Here is a 22,236-nt window from a genome sequence, read left to right on the forward strand (position 1 = left end):
CTATTCCCACTCCAGTCTGTGCAACAGTAGGGAAAGCATTGGACTAAGGAAGAGTAACATTTACCTTTTCCCAGTCAGTGCAACAGTAGAGTAAGAGCTGGACTCAGGACAGTTTACATTTACTGTTCCAACATCAGTCAATGCAACAGTAGGGCAAGCGTTGAACTTAGGAGAGGTAAAATGTACTATTCCCACTTCACCGTGTGCAGTAGTAGAGAAAGTGTTGGACTCAGGAGGGGTAACATTTGCTCTTCCCATCCTGTGTGTGCTACAGTAGGGCGCCTGTCATACGGTGCATAGATATTTGTAGACATACATTTTACTATTGCAGCTTGTTCTGCGGTCTTTTTGGGTGGCAGCACAAGCCGCAATAGTAAACTGCATGTTTCTGACCACCTTCACGGTGGTTGAAACGCAATATTGTGAGTGGAGCCGCCGACTACGTGTCGGGCGGTCTATCCCACAGTGATAGTGGTCAAGCACCCGTCTGACCGCCATCATAACGAGGGTCTAAATATCTTAATTGGAACAAAAATAAAAAGAACTGTAACTATTTCAAATTTTAATAAAAATGATCAATTAACACCAATATTAATATAATTACAATACCATACTATATTCCCACAAATGTTACAGTCAACAATTAAAATAAACACAGTAAGACATAATTAACAGATGAAAAAATATTTTTTCAATACTTATTTTTTTCATTATGATTGCTTAAATCATTTACCCATTTCTTCACAAACTAAACTACACACACCTAAAATATAACAAATATGATAAATTTACAATGAACATACTTTATCAATACAGTAATTAATAATAAAGTAATAATTAATTATTTCTTAATTAACTTCCCACCCTGTAACCCTAAAAACAGTCCACACCTAACATATAATTGAAAACATATCTTGATTACAAAATTAACATAATTAATTATCAATTAAGTATTTAATAATGATTTAAATGTATTAATAAGTAATTAGAATTACTTACTTCCCACCCTGTACTCCCACAAACCCAACAACCCACACCTGACATATAACCCAAAGAAATCCTAAAAACACAATTTAGACAATGAATTATCAATTAAATGTTTCATATTAATTTTAATTAATGAATAATTAATTGTAAATAATTTACTTCCCATCCTGTAGCCCTGTAAAGTCCACAACCTCCACCAAACATAACTTTATTTTTTATATACTTCACATAATTATCATTTAAATAATTACAAATACAATATTAAATAATTACAATTTAGTTACTCCCACTCTGTACCCCTGCAAACCTCACAACTCTCTCCTAAAATTTCATTTAGGAAATAAATGAATTACAAAATTAACATAAATAATTAATTATAATTAAAAAATAATGAACAATAATTAAACATGTATATATTAATAATGATTACATTACTTTCCAATCCATACCCCTACAAATCCGACAACCCTCACCTAAAATATAAGTTAAAAAAATGAATTACACAATTCACATAAACAATTATCAATAAAATAATTAATATTAAACACAAAATTAATTATGAATTAATTATAATTAAATTGGTTCTTACCCTATATCCATACAAAACCCACAACCTGCTACACCCCTTAAAATTACAATAAACAATTACATAAAATTAAAAAACAAGTACAAATGTACACTCAATATTCAAACATTAACAATAATTATACAAACAATTTACAAATTAGTTGAGCAACAATATTTTAGTAAACAATATTAACAACCTAGATTTTTTTAACACCGATATGTAAAAACATAGATATTTTTGTAAAAGTTATTAACAATATAAATATTTTTGTAAATGATATTAACAACATTATTTTTTACATCGATATTACTCATTTTAGAAAATCGATATTCTTGTCAACGATATTCCTGCATGACGATATTTATGATCATTATATTAACAACTCTATAGTTTTGAATCTAAATATTATTTTGATATGTTGTCCAAACACCATATTAGCATATTGGAGGTAGTAACCTTTGCAAACCTGACTGGTGGAGTTCCAATCAATCAAACTCAAAATCAGGACTCCATTATCTCCTGGATGTTATGACGGGACTGCTGCGTATGAGCTATGCGTAGTGACGGACCTCCTCGCCTAAACCTATCATTAGGAGAATGCTCTGTAAGAGCAGTATCTTTCATGATAGTGTTCAATCAGAAAGAGTCGATGGCGTCTTTGTGGGGAAGAAATAAAGAAAATGTGATGTTTAGCTGTATCAGAGATGTAGGGATTTTTCAGTTTCTTAAAAAAGATTGTTCAAAATGTGGTGATTATAATCATGCGATTGAAGCACAACCTCACCATTGCTAAAGAGGCTGATGTGGGCTTCACAGGCATTAATTCCAATTCTGTCAACTATGAGTGCCACAGTTCACATTAATGTTACCAAAAGTAAGAACATTTCCTAACAATAGCCAGGTCTAGGTCAATCTTTAGAAGAGAACCTTTCAGGTAGGAGTAGAAGGTACCGCTTTGTCCTGGCTTTCCTCCTTTCTGGCCCATCGTTCCTTCCAGATCTGGGAAAATAACACCTGCTCCTCCGACACTCCCCTCCAATGTGGTGTGCCTCAGGGCTCCTCCCTGAGCCCCACATTGTTTAACATCTATATGTCCCCATTGGAGGAGATCGTCACCCCGTTCGGAGTGAGCATTGTCAGTTATGCGGATGACACACAACTAGTTGTCTCCCTTTCCCACCCGAGCCAACAGCCAGTGGACCTATTCAATTGCTTGAAGGAGATCCAAGGGTGGATGAACTACTCAGCTTTAAAGCTGAATGGTTCTAAAACCGACATTCTTCTTCTGGGCCAGAAAGGACCCACCTTCCCTGTGAACATCTGGCCACCCTGTCTAGGACCCCCCCCTGTCCCTAAACAGGAAGTAAAAAGCCTGGGAGTATGGATCGAAACGGACCTTACATTCACCACGCAGGCTAAAAAAGTAGCAGGCACCTGCTTCGGGCTACTCAAATCGATGAGAAAGATCCTGCCCCTTCTTCCATCCACTTCGCAAAGACTTCTCATCCAAGGCCTCATACTGTCCAGGCTTGACTATAGCAATGCTATATACCTGGGCGCCCCCGAAGCAACCCTAAACAAATTGCAGAAAATTCAAAACGCGGCCGCCCGGATTCTCACGCACACTCCTGTCAGAGCCTCGGCCAAACCTGCCCTGAAACTCCTTCACTGGCTCCCAGTGAGGGAACGAGTAACATTCAAAGCCCTAAGCCTGGCCCATAGGCTACTGCAGAATCAGGGCCCCCCCCATTTTGAGGAAATTTATACAACCTTACAAAGCCCCTAGATCTCTTCGATCAGACGAGGAGTCCTTCATCACCGTGCCTAGATTCAAGAAAGCCCGCACGGGTGGTAGACGTTTCTCGATCCACACAGCGCGTCTATGGAATGCCCTTCCTCGAGACCTGCGGAAAGAACCGAACTACCTGAGATTCAGGAAACGACTCAAAGCTCACCTGTTTCCTTAAACTATAACCACCCCGACTCAAAATCGCCTCTGTTTATTACTGATTATGTTTATGTTTAAAATCACTCTTGCCCCCTTCCTCCCCCAAGCCTCCACCGCTGTAGGGTTCTTCAGCGCTGGGATACCCCAGGGTGACTACGCGCTCTATAAAAATTTTTAATAATAATAATAATAATAATAAATGATGTCCCGGCAGTGACATAGAAGATCCTTTCAGCGGAGAAAGAGAGAAGGGTAAATGAGGGAAGAACTTCCTGAGCAGCAGGCCAATGAAGTGAAGGGGCAGGTTGTTCTTGAACTAAGTGGCCCATTAGGATGATGGGTGGACTTTGTCCGCCCACCATCCCATCGTAAAAAGGGACTGTCCACCATAAGGGCGGAGGTCCGTGTGGGAAATTAGGATGCGCCCGCCACAGTGGCGGGTCTATCCTGAATTTTTAACATTGTGCGCCTGAAGCAATGGTAAAAATACATGTTGTGCATTTCAAAGCACAACGTGACAGGCAAAGCGCGGTGCCTACCATGTTGTTCTTTGAAATGCTGGGGGGTACCAGAGGTACCCCCCATGTGCACACCCCACCCCCCCGGAGTCCCTGGGGGCCCGCAACGGGCCCCCAAAGAAGACTCCGCATACCTTTCCGTGGCAGCAATGCCGCAACGGAAAGGCATTGGAAAAAGCCCATTCTAATATGGCTGGCGGTGTCTGATAGACACCGCCACCATATGGAACCCTTTTCCGCCCGGTCGCAAGGCGACCGGTGCGGAAAAGCGGCGGACGGTCTTTCCATCCGCCGCGGACCCCCCAGCCATAATAATATGGCGGGGGGTAATTCTAGCACCGATGGTGGGCGGAACGCCCCTGCCAGGCCGGCGGTGGCTACCGCCGGCCTGGGGGGGCGATCCGCACGCCATCCTAATGGGGCCCTGAGTGCGGGGCCAAGAGGAGAGGATGGGGACTGAGGAAGATTTATGCTCTATTCTAAATCTGTAGACCCCTCATCCTGGAGTTCCAATTCCCTTCTGCCTTGCCATGGCCAAGTTCTTCATACTGAAAAAACCTTAAACTTCCAGCATGAGGGTTGGACTTCTTGGGGAAGGTGTACAGAGAGTAAGAAAGATAGAGAAGGGCTGGTGGCGGAGTGAGAGAGCTACAGAATGATTAGCAGGGATAGAGGGAAACAAGGGTAGAGTGATAGAGGCATGAGGAGCAAATGGGAAATGCAGGCTGAAGGCATGATAAATATAAAAACTGGGAAGAATGGAAGGAGAAGGCAGGCAGATGATGATGCAGGACAGAGTGAGAAAGAGGGAAACAGACACGGAAAGGATACAAAATAGACATGGCATGGTATGGTTGGAGCTACCTTCATATGGTTTTGTGAGGGCTGCCTTCATATGGCATGATGGGGGCTGTCTTCATATAGTATGGTGGGAGCTTCCTTCATATGATTCCAGTGCTACCCATGTATAATGACTGATGCACATTTATGACTTACTTACCTTGGTCTAGTTTTTGAACGTTTGAACATTTATGAAACATTAAGCGTTGGTAACAGGGAGATCCGTAGTGTGAGGGAAGAGAGGGGTTGCTTTTTTAGCCATCAGCAAGGCAAAACCAGTGATAGATCTATAGCCCTCTATATTCTCTGAATATTCTCTTATTCTGTTATCACAAGCATTCTGGCTGACACCTAAGATATACCTAGCTAAAACCTAAAAGCCTTCCTATTTGTGTCTTTATTGACAATATGAGAATGTATAATGCCATTTAAGGTTGCCCTGTCTGTGTAGTGTAACTAGGCAAATGATTAAAGTGGCAAGTTAAGCTGGGTGCTAAATTCAAAGAAACATGTGAAATTCAAACAACTAAAATAAAAACAAATTGGTACAACAAGCACGTGGTTTGCCAATGATGATAGTTTCTGTAACTAACTAAGGCCACCCCTACTACCATGCAGTTTCCTCAACCTCTTATATCTGCCATCTATTGGCAGCTCACCCTTGCCACTCTTCCCTCTGAAGCTTTTAGACATTCCCTCAACAGTTCTCCTTCCAGTGTCCATTCCTATATACAGACCTGTTAGCTGTTCATAACCCTTGGTAATAGTTCATCCTACACATCTAAAAGCTGTTTCCTCAGTATTCTGTGGGTGGGATGGGGAGTCTACTAACATTCCCTTCTTTTCTCTCACCACTACATGTTACTCTAAAAGCTCCTCTCCCCATTTACTTTCACTGTCACTATATTTTTCTAACCATCTGCAAGTCTCCTTGTGTCTGCAATAAGTTCTACTGCCCAGTCTTTTCCTTCTCTGGCCAACTGCAGGCCTCTTGCTTCTTGTAGGTCTCTTTTCTGCTTGCGACTTTCATTCCTCTGTCCATCAAACACAATGTTTCCTTTGTGCTTGTGATCAATAACTTTGAACTTGCCAGTTCTAATCCTCTGCTCATAGTTGATTGCTGGTTCCCGGAATATTCACCTCTCTTTTTCTCTGCCTTACAGTAAAGTTCCAGTACAGGATGAAGCTAGAGGAACTTCTTTTAGATGCTGGAGGCTTTGGAAGGTTCCAGATCCTTATTTTGCTCCTCTTAGTCATTCACCGGGCCACGCTGTCTATGCACTTCTTGCTGCACAACTTCATTTCAGTGGTGCCTCCCCACCGGTGTACGCTCCAAAACAGGGATGTGTTAGGGAACCTCACGGAGGAGGAAATGCTTCTCATCAGCATTCCCAGGGAGCCTGATGGGTCCTTCAGCTCCTGCAAGATGTACAGAGAGCCCCAGTGGGATCTGCTGGAGAACTACACCTTGGGACCTCCCTACATCACCACCTGGGGATCCTCCAACGCCTCCGCACTGCAGGCGTGCCAGCATGGATGGGACTATGGTCACTCTCAGTTTATGTCTACAATAGCCACTGAGGTAAGAACTGATTAGATGTCTCATGTTGTATAATCAAGTTGGGTGTTAAAGCAGCCATCGTCTGCAATATGTCAGTGTACTATAGTATAGTACTGATATCAGTAAAAATTACAAATGAAAAATAATAGAGAGTCCTCATTCCCTAAGAACAAGGGCTCCAAGGGATGAAAGACACAGCCAATGAGTGCGTCGGTACTTTAAGTAGTGAGTATAACATCCAGTGAGTGACAATATGCACCGATGAGTGAAAGGGTGTACAGTCATAATATCGAGTCAATTATTTCGACTGGACAGAATATCGAGTAAAAAATATAGAATGGACATAATATCGACTAGACATAATATAGACAACAAAAATATCGACTAGAGAAAATTAATATCGAATAGAATGGACATAATATCGAATCAAAAATATAGAATGGACATAATATCGACTAGACATAATATAGACAACAAAAATATCGAATTTAAGGTAAGTTAATAATAATTTTTATTTTTTGTGTAATATAAGTCTGTAGCGGGTTGTGGGTTTATAGGGGAATAGGGTGGGAAGTAATTTAATTCTAATTAATTAAATATGTTAATTTATTTATTGATATATATTTAGAATTAATTGTTAATTAATTATTAATTGGTAATTAATTAAAATATAATTGGTAATTAATTATAATTGATTAATTGATAAATATTTTAATTTTAGTAATTTATTTTCTGTAGCGGGTTGTGGGTTTATAGGGGAATAGGGTGGGAAGTAAGTTAATTATAATTAATTAAATATGTTAATTTATTTATTGATATTTTTAAAAAATTAATTGTTAATTAATTATTAATTGGTAATTAATTAAAATATTATTGGTAATTAATTATAATTGATTAATTGATAAATATTTTAATTTTAGGGTTCAGGGTCAGTTGTCAGTTTTTGGGTAAAGGGGTATTTTTAGGGTTCAGGGTCAGTTTTCAGTTTTTGGGTAAAGGGGTATTTTTAGGGTTCAGGGTCAGTTTTCAGTTTTTGGGGTAAAGGGGTATTTTTAGGGTTCAGGGTCAGTTTTCAGTTTGTAGGTAAAGGGGTATTTTTAGGGTTCAGGGTCAGTTTTCAGTTTTTGGGTAAAGGGGTATTTTTAGGGTTCAGGGTCAGTTTTCAGTTTTTGGGTAAAGGGGTATTTTTAGGGTTCAGGGTCAGTTTTCAGTTTTTGGGTAAAGGGGTATTTTTAGGGTTCAGGGTCAGTTTTCAGTTTTTGGGGTAAAGGGGTATTTTTAGGGTTCAGGGTCAGTTTTCAGTTTTTGGGGTAAAGGGGTATTTTTAGGGTTCAGGGTCAGTTTTCAGTTTGTAGGTAAAGGGGTATTTTTAGGGTTCAGGGTCAGTTTTCAGTTTTTGGGTAAAGGGGTATTTTTAGGGTTCAGGGTCAGTTTTCAGTTTTTGGGGTAAAGGGGTATTTTTAGGGTTCAGGGTCAGTTTTCAGTTTGTAGGTAAAGGGGTATTTTTAGGGTTCAGGGTCAGTTTTCAGTTTTTGGGTAAAGGGGTATTTTTAGGGTTCAGGGTCAGTTTTCAGTTTTCGGGTAAAGGGGTATTTTTAGGGTTCAGGGTCAGTTTTCAGTTTATGGGTAAAGGGGTATTTTTAGGGTTCAGGGTCAGTTTTGGGTTTTTGGGGTACAGGGGTACTTTGTAAAAATAAAGTAAAATTACATTTAAATTACATTTATTTAATAAAATTAAATTATATTAAATTATATTATAATATTTTTTATTAATTTATATTCAAAAAATTATTATATACTTACCAATACTTATGTTGTAATGGTATGCGTTGTAAAGGTATATGCGTTGTAAAATCTTGCGTTGTAAATGTATGCGTTGTAAAAGTTTTTGCGTTGTAAAAGTTTTGTTGTAATGGTAGGCGTTGTAAAAGTATGCGTTGTAACGTCATACATCCCTGGAGTGGGAATAGTAATTTTAACCTCTACGCTATCCAGCGCTTTCCCTACTGTTGCACCCACTGGAGTGGGAGTAGTAAATTTTACCTCTACGCTATCCAACACTTTTGCTAATGTTGAACTCACTATAGTTGTAACAATAAATTTTAAACATTTTCTAAAATGTTATATATGTTTATTTAATAATATGTTTAAATATATATATATATATATATATATATATATATATATATATATATATATATATATATATATATATATATATGTGTGTGTGTAATTTTTGGTGATATAATTTTTTTAATTATATAAATTATTTATTAAAATTATATTTTTTTAATAATTATTTCTAAGTTTATATTAAATATATTTATTACTATATTAGTTTTAACTTCAAGTCAAGTCAAGTCAAAATACACTTTATTCGATTTTTGTTAAAATCACAAAAGACAAGAAAAATACATACATTAAAAACATTTTAAAAATACCCACAATTCATTTTGTTTTTACCCAGTGTCCGTCAAAAAGTCACTTAATTAATCACCATAATATATAAAATGAATTTACAATTAATATATTGGTTTTTAGTTTAAAACAGTACAGTTCTAGGGATATTTTTGTTTCTTCCTCTGTATGCGGCTGTTAGAAAACTTGCTACACAAAAAGTGACGTGTGCATCCGGTAATCTTTGAAGATAAAACAAGGCTGGTCTCACTTGTATAAAGCCAAGAATTTTCAGGAGGGGGGTTAGATATTTTCTCCTCTCCGTGTTATAAAATGCACAAAAAAACAGAAAATGGAGAGTGTCCTGGTTAGAAAACTGGTCACACTCGCAGGGTGGTGCATGCTCCGGTTTACCCCACGTAGGGAAGGTGCCTAGTGAATAGTGGATCAGATTCATTCTAAATCTGGTTAACAGAAATCTGTGCAAGGGTTTAGAAACATATTGCAGGTATGGTTCCATCGAGGGGGAAGAGGACAAAACCAAGTGTGCTCTTACTAGTGGTTTGTTAGCTTCGGACTCTTCTCTCTCTGAGCGTGTCCTCCCCTGGAATTCCTTCTTAATCCATGCAATATCCGCTTTCCTAATTATTGACGGTGTTGTGTATAGGTCAGGTCTCCCGAGGGCAGTGAATGATGCCTTTATATATCTCAGCCAGGATATTTTCATTGCCCCCTCCCTTGCAATCACATCTTTAAGAATTGTGTGGTTTAAGGACAACTCAGTATTTAACCAGGTATTGGCCCAAAAAAGTAAAGGGGCCATTTTCAGACCATCTATGATATAAGGTAGGCCAACTTCTTCATGTATGGAGTAGGTAGGTGTGGAGTTTGGAACCGACAAGATTCTTCTAATAAGCTTGTTCTCTACCCTCTGTATACTGTCCAGGTTGGTATAACCCCACAGTGCTGCGCCATATGAAGCTATAGAAATACATTTACTTTTGTAAACTTTTAACACAGCTTCCATTGGTTTAGCCCCTAGTCTTTTAGTAAAATCCATCAGGGCTGCTGTGGACCGGGCTAAAGAAATATGCTTGGCCTTTATTTGCGGAACCCAGGAGCCCTTCTCGTCAAACAGGACCCCTAAGTAAGGAAAAACCGGGACCCTGGAGAGAACCTCGCCATTACAGAAGAAGGTTTTTGTGTGTGATCTGTTTTTCTGCGGACCCACGATCATTGTGTGCGATTTGATCACGTTGATTTTTAAGTCTAATTTAGCCATAAAGGAACCAAAAAGCTCCAAAAGGGTCTGTAGACCAATGCCCGTGCGGGCGATGAGAACAGCATCATCCGCATATAGGAGAGCCGGAATCTGCTTCCCACCTACCCGCGGGACATCAGCGTTGCCTGCTAATAAGGACTTCCCTAGATCATTAATATAAATGGTAAATAAAAGTGGGGCCAAAATGCAGCCTTGGCGAACACCCTTATTTGACCTAAAGCTGTCAGAGCATCGCCCTTCCCTGGTTACCCGGACTTTTGCAGTAAGTCCTTGATGCAAACTTGCTATAAGGGCCACCAAGGAATCCTCGATGCCAAGCTCACGGAGTATAGCCCAGAGCTTAGCCCTATTAACCAAGTCGAAGGCCGAGGAGAGATCCATAAAGGCTAAATATAGTGAGCCCTCCCCGGCCACCGTGTACTTAGATATTAGGAGATGTAAATTTGAACATTGCTCTAAGGTTCCCCGTTTTTCCCTAAAGCCATATTGAATCTCTGCGAGGCCCCCACAAAGCTCCAGGCTTGTTCTCAATTTAGTCAATAGTACTCTGCCCAGGATCTTAAAGGCAGAGTCTATTAAAGAAATTGGGCGGTAGCATCCCGGATTCTCCCTATCTCCTTTTTTGAAGATGGGTACTATGACAGATGTATTCCAAGTTTCTGGAAAACATCCATCATTTGCAGCCCTAAAAACATTTGTGAGGACTTTAGACCAGGTGGTTGGGGCGTATATAAAAAAGTCTACCGGGACTCCGTCTGGGCCCGGAGCCTTATTCTTCGTGGAGTCCATTATAGCTTTATATACCTCCTCCTCGTTGAATTCTACTGCCGCTAGCCCCCTGGTCAGTCCTATATCGTTTCCATTCACAGAGTCATTACCGCCATATATGTTTTTAAAATGATCAACCCATTTCTCATCACTGATAATGCAGTCGGAGATTGTATTAGTCTCCCCAGAGAAGAATTGGTTATTTATAATGTCCCAGAATCTCTTACTATTACGTAGTATATCCACGTCAAGCAAGTCATTCCAGGCATTTTGTTTAATTGTGTTTTTCCTGTTTTTGATAGCCAATTTATACTCCCGTCTTAATTTGGAGATTAAGATTTTATCCCTCGGCTTTGTTTTAAGTGCATTTTTCAGGTCTTTATGGGCTTTAGAACAATTTCTATCAAACCATTTATGAGGCTTGGGTGGCCGATTGGATTTGGGAACTGTGAGTTCTTCAGCTGTTTGTGAGCAAATAAGGTTAAAAGCTGAAACAATCTCTTTGTTAGTGGCATTTTGGTCTAGACAAATACACATGGGTTCCTCTATCTTTGGGCACAGGGAAGCCATAAAGGTTTCCTGGACCACCTTACCCCACTTAAGCCGTCTGCCCTGGTCGCTGGGCACCGTCGATGTGCAAGCCCTAGGAAGACCCAGGTGTTTGCTCCATAAGTCACTCCAGTGAACCTGTGCAGAAACTGGATTGTGGTCACTATGTGGGGAGGCAGTTACCTCATATATCCCCATCTTAGAGGTTAAACCCTGAGAAACAAAAATGAAATCTATCACAGACCCACTTTCAGACCCTTTGTAAGTGGGCAAAGATTCGTCACTACCAGTGCTGAGGGGTTCAAACATATTAAGGCTAGCAAGGAAAAATTCAAGCGCTTCCCCCGCTTTGGTGTGAACGAAGTGCAGATTGCCATTTTCAGTCTGACCCTCCAGGTTGCCTAAGTTACATTTTAAAACACATTTTTGAATGTTGAAGTCACCTAAAATTATGAAATCGAAATTAGTGCAAGATTTATGACTGTAATCGTTAAGAACCTTTTCCAAGTGATCCACATGGGCTGTGTCTGTTTGTCTAACCCAAGAATTATAAAAATTTGAGACCACTAGGACCCGCCCTGGTGCGATAGTCCACTCTACCATTAAAATATTTGGGGAGCCAGACTCTAGTTGTTTAAACGTCCCTGCCAGTTTAAGTGAAAAGAGGAGAACTAGTCCTCCCTTAGCTCTTCCTGCACTACTTGGAGTTGCAGGTATAGTAAAACTTGTAAACCCATCCAACCAGAAAGTTGGTGAGGTGTCCCATGTTTCTTGGAGGGCAATTACGTGGTTACTGGCTATGAAGTCTATCCATGTGGGATCTAGTCTTTTAGCTCTAGTGCCCGCCACGTTCCAGCTAAGGAACCGACATGGAGTGAGTTCCACCTCCCCTAATGAAGCTAAAGGCGGTGTCTGGGTATATGTTAGTTGTTTATTAACTGCAAGCATAGGATCCTCCACCCTAACTATTTGGGGTTGCAGGGCCGAGTGTCTTTGCCCCTCTGATGTTTCTGCTTGGGCGCCCTTTTCTGTAATCCCCTTAGAGGCCTTATCTGTTTGTCAATCCACCCCCTCTAGGCCATTTAGACAGTTAAACCGATTGTAAATTGGGAGAAATGGTGCCAGTCTACCCAAAAGTGGCCAGGGATGAGAAGCCTGGCGATGCCCACTTCTTCCGACTCTCTCCCATCTATCATGATTTGGGGGTGGGTGGTGTGGGCCTGGGGTAATGGGGAAGAAGAAAGACACACGGAGGGTATGGATAGTAGATTCCCTTGATATATTTTCCCCTTGACATATATGCGACACCGTACCCTTGTCCCTGAAACTCACCAAAACACAGTCCCCAGTGATGGATTTCTGAGTTCTCCCCACCCATGGGACTCTTCTTACCATTATAATCTCATTGTTAAGGTGTCTCGGGAGGGGTCTATTTCTGTTTAACCACTTAATAACCCTAGTTTTTAGGGCACAAAAATCCTCTACTTCTCCTTCATCAAGTGGCGGGACCCCTGCCATAACTACTGTAAGGTCGTTAGTCTCGGGGGGTAGGTTAGGGCGACGGGGTCTTGCAGGGGGCTTTTTTTGGTGGTCCGGGATGTTATTGTCTATCGTATGTGCCTGAGGTACTAATGCAAGGGGGGGGTTAGACGTGTTAGCATGAGTTAAGTTGGTAGCTACAGAATTTGGTTGTAGGGGTTTTTGGAGGGCTACCCCATTTACAGCCTGAGGTGGAATTGGCGCTGGGTTGGCTACCCTATGTTTTGACCCTTGCGAGGCTACAGGGGTGGTGGTGGATGCTGAATCGCTTTCCTGTCGACCTCTGCGGGTTTTCAGACTTCCCAATGTGGCCTCCAATATGGTTAATCTGATCTCGATCTTTTTTACGCTTTCGCTGATCGGGAGTAACAGTGATCTTAAGAGAAATTCCAAATTTCCCAGCGGCACAACAGAGAGGGGGACATTAACACTACTAATTCCTACATCTTTACTCAAGGCAGGGACTATAACTTCCTGCACATTAGATTTAGGGTGTGACTCTGCCAGTGGTTTTACAGTGGATACAGAATGTTTTAGGGATTTACCAAAGTCTAGGTGTAGATTTTTGGGTTTACCACCACCCTGCGCTCCCTTTGCCCTTCTCCTGCGTTTTTTTGGGGGGGGTCCCGGGATTACTTGTGTAGTGACTACTTTCAAATTGGGATGCCTATCTTTATGGGCTACGGGCGGTTGTGAGGTTAAAACAATAGTCCCCCTAACGGGACTGGAGCTAATAGGTAGAGCTGTGCTCGTAATTTCAGCTGGGGAGGTGTTCATACCCTCCCTTAACAGGAGTGGAACATCCTCAATTCGAGTTAACTCCTCCCTTGATGTAATAGATTGTTCTCCCATGGGGGTGTTTTTCAGGTTGTCCACTGATCGTCTCCGTTCCGCCCTTAACCTTGACAAATTTCCCTCTTTGTCCGCCTCCCCCACAGCCCGTGCAAAATACTTTTCAAGAGTCCCGCTTTTCACTCCACCCGGCTTCTGAGGGGTACTCTCCCTTGTCGGTGAGGGCATAATTAAGCTCCGGGAGGGTCAGTCAGTTATGCCTCCCAGGCGGGTGCAACAAAATAATAAATCCTGAAAATACCTGTACAATATGAAAAACCAAGAAAGTGGGCCCAGCCCGGCCTACTCCGGCCGGTGACGGCCTTGGACGGTCCCGCCCTTGTCCCGGGCTTCTCCCGGGCGCTTCCCGCGCGCTCCCGCGCAGCGGGGGTCCGGCACTCCTTTTAACACTGCAGCTATGTGATAGGCGGAGGGGCGTGGCCAGCGGGGAGAGCAGCCCAGGTGTTGCTAGTTGGGCGCGCAGGGGCTCCTGGTCGCTGGAGTCCCCTGCTTAGCTCGCAGCCCCGCTGGTTCTCTTGCCTACCCCCGCAGTCCTCCTCACTGGCTCCTCGAGGTGATCCCACGGCAAACGACGCGCTGCGGGACCCGCGAAGCGGGTCCGGCGAGTCGAAGGGTCAACAGCAGGTCCGCTGGGCAGCCGATGCAGCACGCTCCTCCCTCGGCAGCAAGGTACGGTAGAAAAGTGTCCCGCAGACAAAGGGACAGCAGCAGCTTTTTAGTCCGTTGGCGGGGGGGCGTGGCCAGCGGGGAGAGCAGCCCAGGTGTTGCTAGTTGGGCGCGCAGGGGCTCCTGGTCGCTGGAGTCCCCTGCTTAGCTCGCAGCCCCGCTGGTTCTCTTGCCTACCCCCGCAGTCCTCCTCACTGGCTCCTCGAGGTGATCCCACGGCAAACGACGCGCTGCGGGACCCGCGAAGCGGGTCCGGCGAGTCGAAGGGTCAACAGCAGGTCCGCTGGGCAGCCGATGCAGCACGCTCCTCCCTCGGCAGCAAGGTACGGTAGAAAAGTGTCCCGCAGACAAAGGGACAGCAGCAGCTTTTTAGTCCGTTGGCGGGGGGGCGTGGCCAGCGGGGAGAGCAGCCCAGGTGTTGCTAGTTGGGCGCGCAGGGGCTCCTGGTCGCTGGAGTCCCCTGCTTAGCTCGCAGCCCCGCTGGTTCTCTTGCCTACCCCCGCAGTCCTCCTCACTGGCTCCTCGAGGTGATCCCACGGCAAACGACGCGCTGCGGGACCCGCAAAGCGGGTCCGGCGAGTCGAAGGGTCAACAGCAGGTCCGCTGGGCAGCCGATGCAGCACGCTCCTCCCTCGGCAGCAAGGTACGGTAGAAAAGTGTCCCGCAGACAAAGGGACAGCAGCAGCTTTTTAGTCCGTTGGCGGGGGGGCGTGGCCAGCGGGGAGAGCAGCCCAGGTGTTGCTAGTTGGGCGCGCAGGGGCTCCTGGTCGCTGGAGTCCCCTGCTTAGCTCGCAGCCCCGCTGGTTCTCTTGCCTACCCCCGCAGTCCTCCTCACTGGCTCCTCGAGGTGATCCCACGGCAAACGACGCGCTGCGGGACCCGCAAAGCGGGTCCGGCGAGTCGAAGGGTCAACAGCAGGTCCGCTGGGCAGCCGATGCAGCACGCTCCTCCCTCGGCAGCAAGGTACGGTACTTTTAAGACATTTTAAAAAATCGATATTTTGACAGTCTATATTTTTGTAAGTCGATATTTTGGAGTCGATATTTTGGTACTTACCTGTTTGAAGATAGGGAGTCGATATTTTGTCAATCGATATTTTTGACTCGATATTTGTGTATCTCGATATTTGTGTCGTCGATATTATGTCAGTGATCCGAGTGAAAGTTATTGCAAATGAGTGACTCAGTGGCCCTAAGAAATAGATTTACAATCAAAGCATGAGAATCTGCAACTAGGAATGAAATGCAGACATGATAAGTGTGACTGCGGTGCACGGAGTGAAAGTCACAATGAGTAAAAGTATTCTGCATGGAGCGAGCCTCACGGCCAATGACTGAGACTTTGAATCCAGGAGTTACTCTTTCATCCATTTAATGAGACAGCCCTCCTTGGACAGGTGCTCACAACCAAAGCAAGAGAATGTAAGGTAAGGTAAGTAAGTTTTATTATGTATAGTTAATTAAAACCAGTACAAAACATTTGCATTTAAAAAGATTTCTTAAAATGTAATAAAATTATGTATAGTCGTTATGATCGTCATTATTGCAGTAAAAGACCAAAAGTTGTTGTCTGGCCGTCTTTCCCGGAGCCAGGGCGGCATAGGCACTTGGGGCCCAATGGCCGTCTGCTAGATGCCTGAGTCAGTGGTCGCCAATGATTGTAGGTTTGGCAGTCTTTGCTCTATTATTGCCAAGAACTTGACGTATCTGCAGTTTAATTTGGTGTTAGCAGGGTTCAAGCAGGCAAGCACCGCTTGCCTTCGCGTGCTGGTCCCTATCTGCTTGAACTGGTCGTGTAAGAGCTGTCGGCAGGCTTGTCAAAGTTCTTCACAGAGACAGGTCATGTGGAGTATGTCTCCCTTTGCTAGATTGCAGAGTGGACAGGCTTCATGACTGTTGCTCCTGAGCCATGGTGGTAGGTGCTCTCTGCTGGGCAGGATCCCTAATCTATATTTCAAGAACTTCAATTTTATAGTTTTTGAGTAGCCCTGACCGAAGTAAGCTTGTGGTTTCAGGGATTTGTACGTGTTTAATGTCATCCATGCATGATTTCTTTTTGCAAAGGTGGCCTTGTCCTCTAGTAGGGAAAGGGATTTTACATTTTTCCAAACTGCTTTTTTGAACGGGCTATGCCCCATTTGCATGTCCCAGAGCGCCGATACTTTGACGACCCCCAATGCTGCCTTCAGGTAGCAGCGTGCCTGGGATGCATCCCTGCTATGTATGTCTTGCCACAGCATGGAATTTAAAGTTTCGTTAGAGGCAGAACGGAGTTTGTGGCAGCAAATTATGTAAGCTCCCTGTCTAGCAAGGTTTTGTTTTTGCAAACCAAACTCCAGCCTTATTTGTGCGGGCGAGGTGTAAGGCGGAAGTGAAAACAGAGTTCTGTATGCTTTTACCTGGGTGGTTTCTAGGTTCCTGGAGTCTCTTCCTCGTAGTGCCTCGCTGCCGTAGGAGATTGAGGGGCGCATCTTGGCCTGAATAACTTTCAGATATGGTGACAGAGTTGGCCCGACAGTTGGTTGGCTAGGTGTTTCGATGTAATGGCGATCAAAGCAACCTTTTCTTTTTGTATCCTGCATCTGCTGGACAAATGAACCATCGCTGTCAAAAATGACCCCCAGGTATTTGTATTCGCGTGATGACTCTATTTTTTGGCCACCCAGAGTCCAGGACTTCTGTTGTTTGTTCCTGGCGTTTATTGTCATTGTGCGTGTTTTGCTCAGATTGATTTTTAAGTTGTTTTCCATTGCGTAGCTGTGCAATTCAATCAGCAGTTTCTGGAGGCCAGTATGTGTATGACTAAGAAGTACAACGTCATCGCGTAAAGTAAGTTACTTAGCTTTTTTCCTCCCAGCCTCGGGGAATGGGTATTGCATGTGTTGAGCCGGCTTGGTAGATCCGCCATTAACACGTTGAACAATGTCGGGGCAAGCACGCACCCTTGTTTTAGCCCTTTAGCGGTGCGGACTTTGGAAGACAGATGGGTGTCGCTTCCCAGCTTCACCTGCACCCATGTGTCAGAGTGGAGTAGCATCAGCATATTTAAAATCGGTTATGGTATGCCCCATTGTGCTAGTTTCCACCAAAGCCTGCCTCTCTCGATAATGTCAAATGCTGCACTAAAATCGATGTAACACAGGTGCAGTGGCAGTTTTTTTGTTTTTGCTGCATCAATAATCAGAGAAATAGCCAGGATGTTGGTTGCTGTTCCAGACTTTTTTCGGAAACCAGTCTGGTTCAATGGTATAATCTGTTTTGAATCCGCCCATGACACAGTCTCCTCTAAGATGTATTTAGCCTTGTTATCGAGGAGGGCTACTAGGCGATAGTTATTGGGGACCATTTTATCGCCTTTTTTGTGTATGGGGACAATCATCGACCCTCTCCAAGAATCTGGGATTCTTTTTAGGAGTCTGATTTCTGTGAATAGAGGTTGCATTATGGTCGCCGATTCTGTATTTTTTTCCTTGAACAGGGCTGGCGGGATGCCATTAGGACCTGGAGCTCCTTCTTTCCTGCCCTTGCAGATCTGCTTTGTAATTAGGCCTATTTGCTGGGCCGCTGATGGTGCTGAGATTTCTTTTGGTTGGAGTTGTTCTCCCATGATGGGTAACGCTGGCCTAGTCATTGCGGGTGCTTGCTCTGAGGTGATGCTTCTTTGTGCTCCTGCCTGTACCAGGGGATCATTAAAATGGCTGCTGAGATAGTCTATCCATTGATCTTCCCCAATGTGAGATCCTAGGTCCTTGTGCTCTGAGCGTAGGATCTTGTTCACTGTTTGCCAAAAGTGTGCGGTGTTATTGCTTTTAGAGTCATATAATAGTTTTGCCCAAGCTTTCTGTGTCTTTTTTTATTTTCCATTTTGTATGGTTGAGTTCAGCCCTCTGATTTTCAGTGTGGCTCGTAATTGTTCGTTTTGGAGCACTGAACTTAGCCTCCCTAGGGTCTGGTTTACAACTCTTTTTTGTGACCGTAATTGTGTTCTTTGTCCTTTCTTTAGGCTGGGTTTGCTGTTCTCTATGCAGTGGTTGCCTTTAGGGGCGGTCTTGGTTGCCAGTTTGTTTAGCAATGATTCTGTATATTGCTCCCAGTGAAGGATGTGCCCAGCTGAATCTGGTTTTTGTGTGTTGTATATTTGGAGGGCTGTTTCGGCCAAGGTGGTTGAATTGATTGGCGAACATTTAATTCTTCTTTGATTGATTGAATAAATCGCCCCCAGTGTTTTGTCTGGCCTGATTATTGTTGGCATCATTGCTGTCATATGGCATTCCTGAGGGCAATGGTCGCTTTCCCCCTGGTCCCCCATTCTGAACCCCTGGATGTGTGGAAATAGTGCCAAACTGGCAAAGGTATAGTCCAGGATGGAGCTAGCTGTTTGTGAGTAGAATGTATCTACTGGAGGGAAGTCGGTAAAAAATCTGCCGTTTAATGCCCGGAGATTTTGATGTTCTAGGTCTTGGAGGAAAGCGTTGTGTTGAGGCTTTCGCCTGTTTGGAGGGAAACTTTGTGCTGGTATGCTGTAGATTTTGTTAAGAGCCAGAGCCTCTTCTTCTGATGATGAGCCGAGTAAGTTTTGATTGAAGTCCCCTGACAAGATAAGGAGTGGGTTCTCGGGGGGCGCTAGAGGGCGCACGAGCTAATGGCCGCACTTTAGTGAGGCTCTGGCTGCCTGGTCAAAACTATCCTGCTTTTATCCTTTTAGCCTGCAGATGACCGCCTGAAAATCTCAGCGAGTCCGAGTCACTACATCCTGCTGCTCCTGACCAAGTTTGGAGGCGATCTGACGTTTGATGCCGGACTTTGCCGTGTGTGAAGGCTGAACGGGTCGTGCTGCTGCTGAGGGGAGACGCGCCAGCCTGAGAGCGCGGCTACGAGAGGCCGGGGCTCACCACGAGGAAGACAGGCCTCGGACGCGGAGCGGCCCGCCTGGGAAGCGCGGAACTTGCCGGGATTCGTTGGACCTGGTGTGGCGGTGAGTCTTCCCCTCTTGCTGGCCACTAAGAAGTGCAGTGACGCTGGGCGGCGAAACAGAGGCTTGCTGGCATCGCGAGTGAAGACGGGACCCGCCGCCTGCACCGGGAGGTGTTTGAGCGGAGCGCCGGACGCGGCGTGCAGGTTGCCGACTGAGCCAGTTCACCCTCCGCGAGATTGCCGCTGCTGGTGGCGGTGAGTTGGGGGCCTCAGGAACCTGCTATGGGACGCTGCCTATGATCGGACCCTTCACTTGTTACTGCCTGCCAGCAGCGCGGTTGATCTCCCCCCCTCGAGCCTCAGCGGTGCGACCTGAGAGCGCCCATGTAGGGCGGAGGGGACTACGTGAGCTCCGCTAGAGCATATCAAGGCCCATAGCAACTACTTACAGCATACAGCGTGCACAGGCGCATAGGCCTTCCCTACCCAGCGAAGGTGGGCGACGCGGTGTTGGAGTGCTGACTGTGGCGGGTCACCCGCAGGGCGGCCTTGGGGAGGTTTCTCTGTGGCGGTGCGAACCCAAACCGATCGGCCTTGGCTCAACACAAGCAGCCATACGTACAACGGAGCCGAGTGAGACCTCTGCCCCCGCATGGGTGATTGAAGGTGCCGTCGAGCACTGGGGCTGAAGACGCACTATACTACTGTGTTCAATTGCACGCTGCTGGTCCGCTCCACGCACTGACGGGGCTGCCACTTGCACGAACGCTGTACTTGCAGTGCAGATGCAAAGGGGATTGTTGACGAGCAGTGAGGACCGCTCCAATCGTATCTCGCCGAGCACTTCCAGCCCCTACAAGCGGCGCACAATGGGAAAGAATGACAATAAGCAGCCTAAACTCTCTTTTGAGTCTGTGGCTACTAGGAAACAACTGCGAGACACGGCGGGCACTGGCGGTGCCCGTGGATCACCGGGTGCTGAGCCCCTCTCCACGTCCGTGACCCCTGAAATGCAACTGATGATGGAGGAGATGAGACATGGCTTCGCTACGATAGTGGACAAGGTGGATCAGCTGTCCTCAAGGATGGATGGGGTCGCACAGAAACTGGAGGTCCATGAGGAACGCCTGACGGAAGCGGAGCGACGCATATCGGCTGCTGAGGACACATCAACATCCCACGATACCCGCCTGTCCAGAATGGACAACATTCTGTGGGTGATAGCGGCGAAGAATGAGGAGTTGGAGGCGAGGAGTAGACGCAATAACATCCGCGTCATAGGTGTGCCGGAATCCACCAACACTGGACGTATGGAAGACTATGTTGAAAAAATCCTCATGTCTGCAGTGGGCAAGGACGTCTTTTCCAGCCAATTTATTGTTGAGAGGGCACACCGTTCCCTAGGTCCTAGGCCTGAGCCGGGGAGACCGCCGCGGCCTATTATCGCCCGGCTGCTCAACTACCGCGACCGTGACGCGGCACTGCGGGTGGCACGATGAATCGGAACCTGACATGTGATGGTGTGACCTTCTCAGTATACCCGGACTTTACCCCTATGGTGCAGGAGCAGCGGAAGAAGTTCTTAGACGTAAAGAAAAAGCTTAGAGACATGCAGGTGGATTACGCGCTCCTGTACCCTGCACGACTTAGAGTGACCCATCAGGCCAAACAATACTTTTTCACCAATCCGCAGCAGGTAGAGGACTATATCAAAAAACTCCGCGCTACTAGAGGGGGCAGGCGAAACGAGGAAGGTGATAAGGTAGACGAAGAACCTCTGGAGAATGCTGATGATTGATGAAGCCTCACTGATATAGACTAAGTGCCCACCAGTCGTTAATCTACTGCTCGTTTCGTCCCCTTGGCCCTGGCCAAGCCTCAGATGCACTACCTTGCTATGGAATCAAGTTGTGGATTCATTGCTACGTGAACATGATGTGGCTGGGATGGTGGGTCACGAACTGGGGTCAGTAAACGGGATTGCCGTTGAAGCGAGCGATCTGCTGGCTAACTTGTTGGGGGTGTGAGCTGCGGCTGCTAAGTGGACATCCTCACTTGACTGATCTGGAGTTTTCTCCACCTGGGGAGGCAGCCATGAGAGTCGTTGGCGTGATAAACAGGTTCTAATCTGCAGGGGTAATATGTACCAGGCACCACCCCCCCGTCTCTGACTGTTCCCACATGGCATGTGCGGGGCGAGAGGGGTTTATCGGGGTGGTTTGGTGCGGTCCTCTGACGCCCCTAGAAGGGGGTCCCCCATTCAGTTCTTCGATGGTTGTTGAGTTTGGGGATCGGGAAGGGGGGAGGGATTGTGTTACTGGCAAGATTGGGTTGCTTCAGTGGGAGGAGGGAGGTGTGGGAGCAAGGGAGTTGAGTTGCTGCATGCGGGGGGAGGGGGGAAGTATGACTGTTGGGGGTTGGAATGTTGTGACTATAGGCAGTGTTTCGGGAGATATCAATGACATGAATACTGTTGTTGCAGCTAGTGCGACCGACAGCGTTACAGAATGGGAGTTGCAAATGTTTCGGACAGTGAATAGATCTGCATTTGGTGCGAGGCAAGTAAGGGCTGACAGCTTGGCTATGATTCTTTGTAGGGTAAGCGGTTGCAGACATGGGGGATAACGCATTGAATAACATCTCAATTTTGTCCTGGAATGTACGAGGGCTTAATGATCCCAGGAAATGTAGAAATGTACTTACGTATTTAGATAGACATCATGTGCAGATAGCGTTGATACAGGAAACCCACTTGGACCCGCGAAAGGACCCTAAATTTGCATGTAGATGGGCAATTGTGCGAGAGTTCTCTTCTTATTCCACTTATTCCAGGGGTACGGTCATCTTG

General features: G+C 45.3%; 1 protein-coding gene across 2 annotated transcripts in view; it reads left to right on the forward strand.

Moving 5' to 3' along the window:
* The window catches only part of LOC144824397 (solute carrier family 22 member 7-like), a 327,454-nt gene that overhangs the window by 159,881 nt on the left and 145,337 nt on the right, over positions 1–22,236 (forward strand). For both annotated transcript variants that reach the window (XM_078683505.1, XM_078683506.1), the window contains one exon: positions 6,025–6,443. In XM_078683505.1, coding sequence (XP_078539631.1) covers positions 6,025–6,443 — 419 coding nt within the window. The remainder of the gene's footprint in view (positions 1–6,024; positions 6,444–22,236) is intronic.

Source organism: Lissotriton helveticus, chromosome 3_1 (assembly GCF_964261635.1).
Source record: "Lissotriton helveticus chromosome 3_1, aLisHel1.1, whole genome shotgun sequence".
NCBI classification, from domain to species: domain Eukaryota; kingdom Metazoa; phylum Chordata; class Amphibia; order Caudata; family Salamandridae; genus Lissotriton; species Lissotriton helveticus.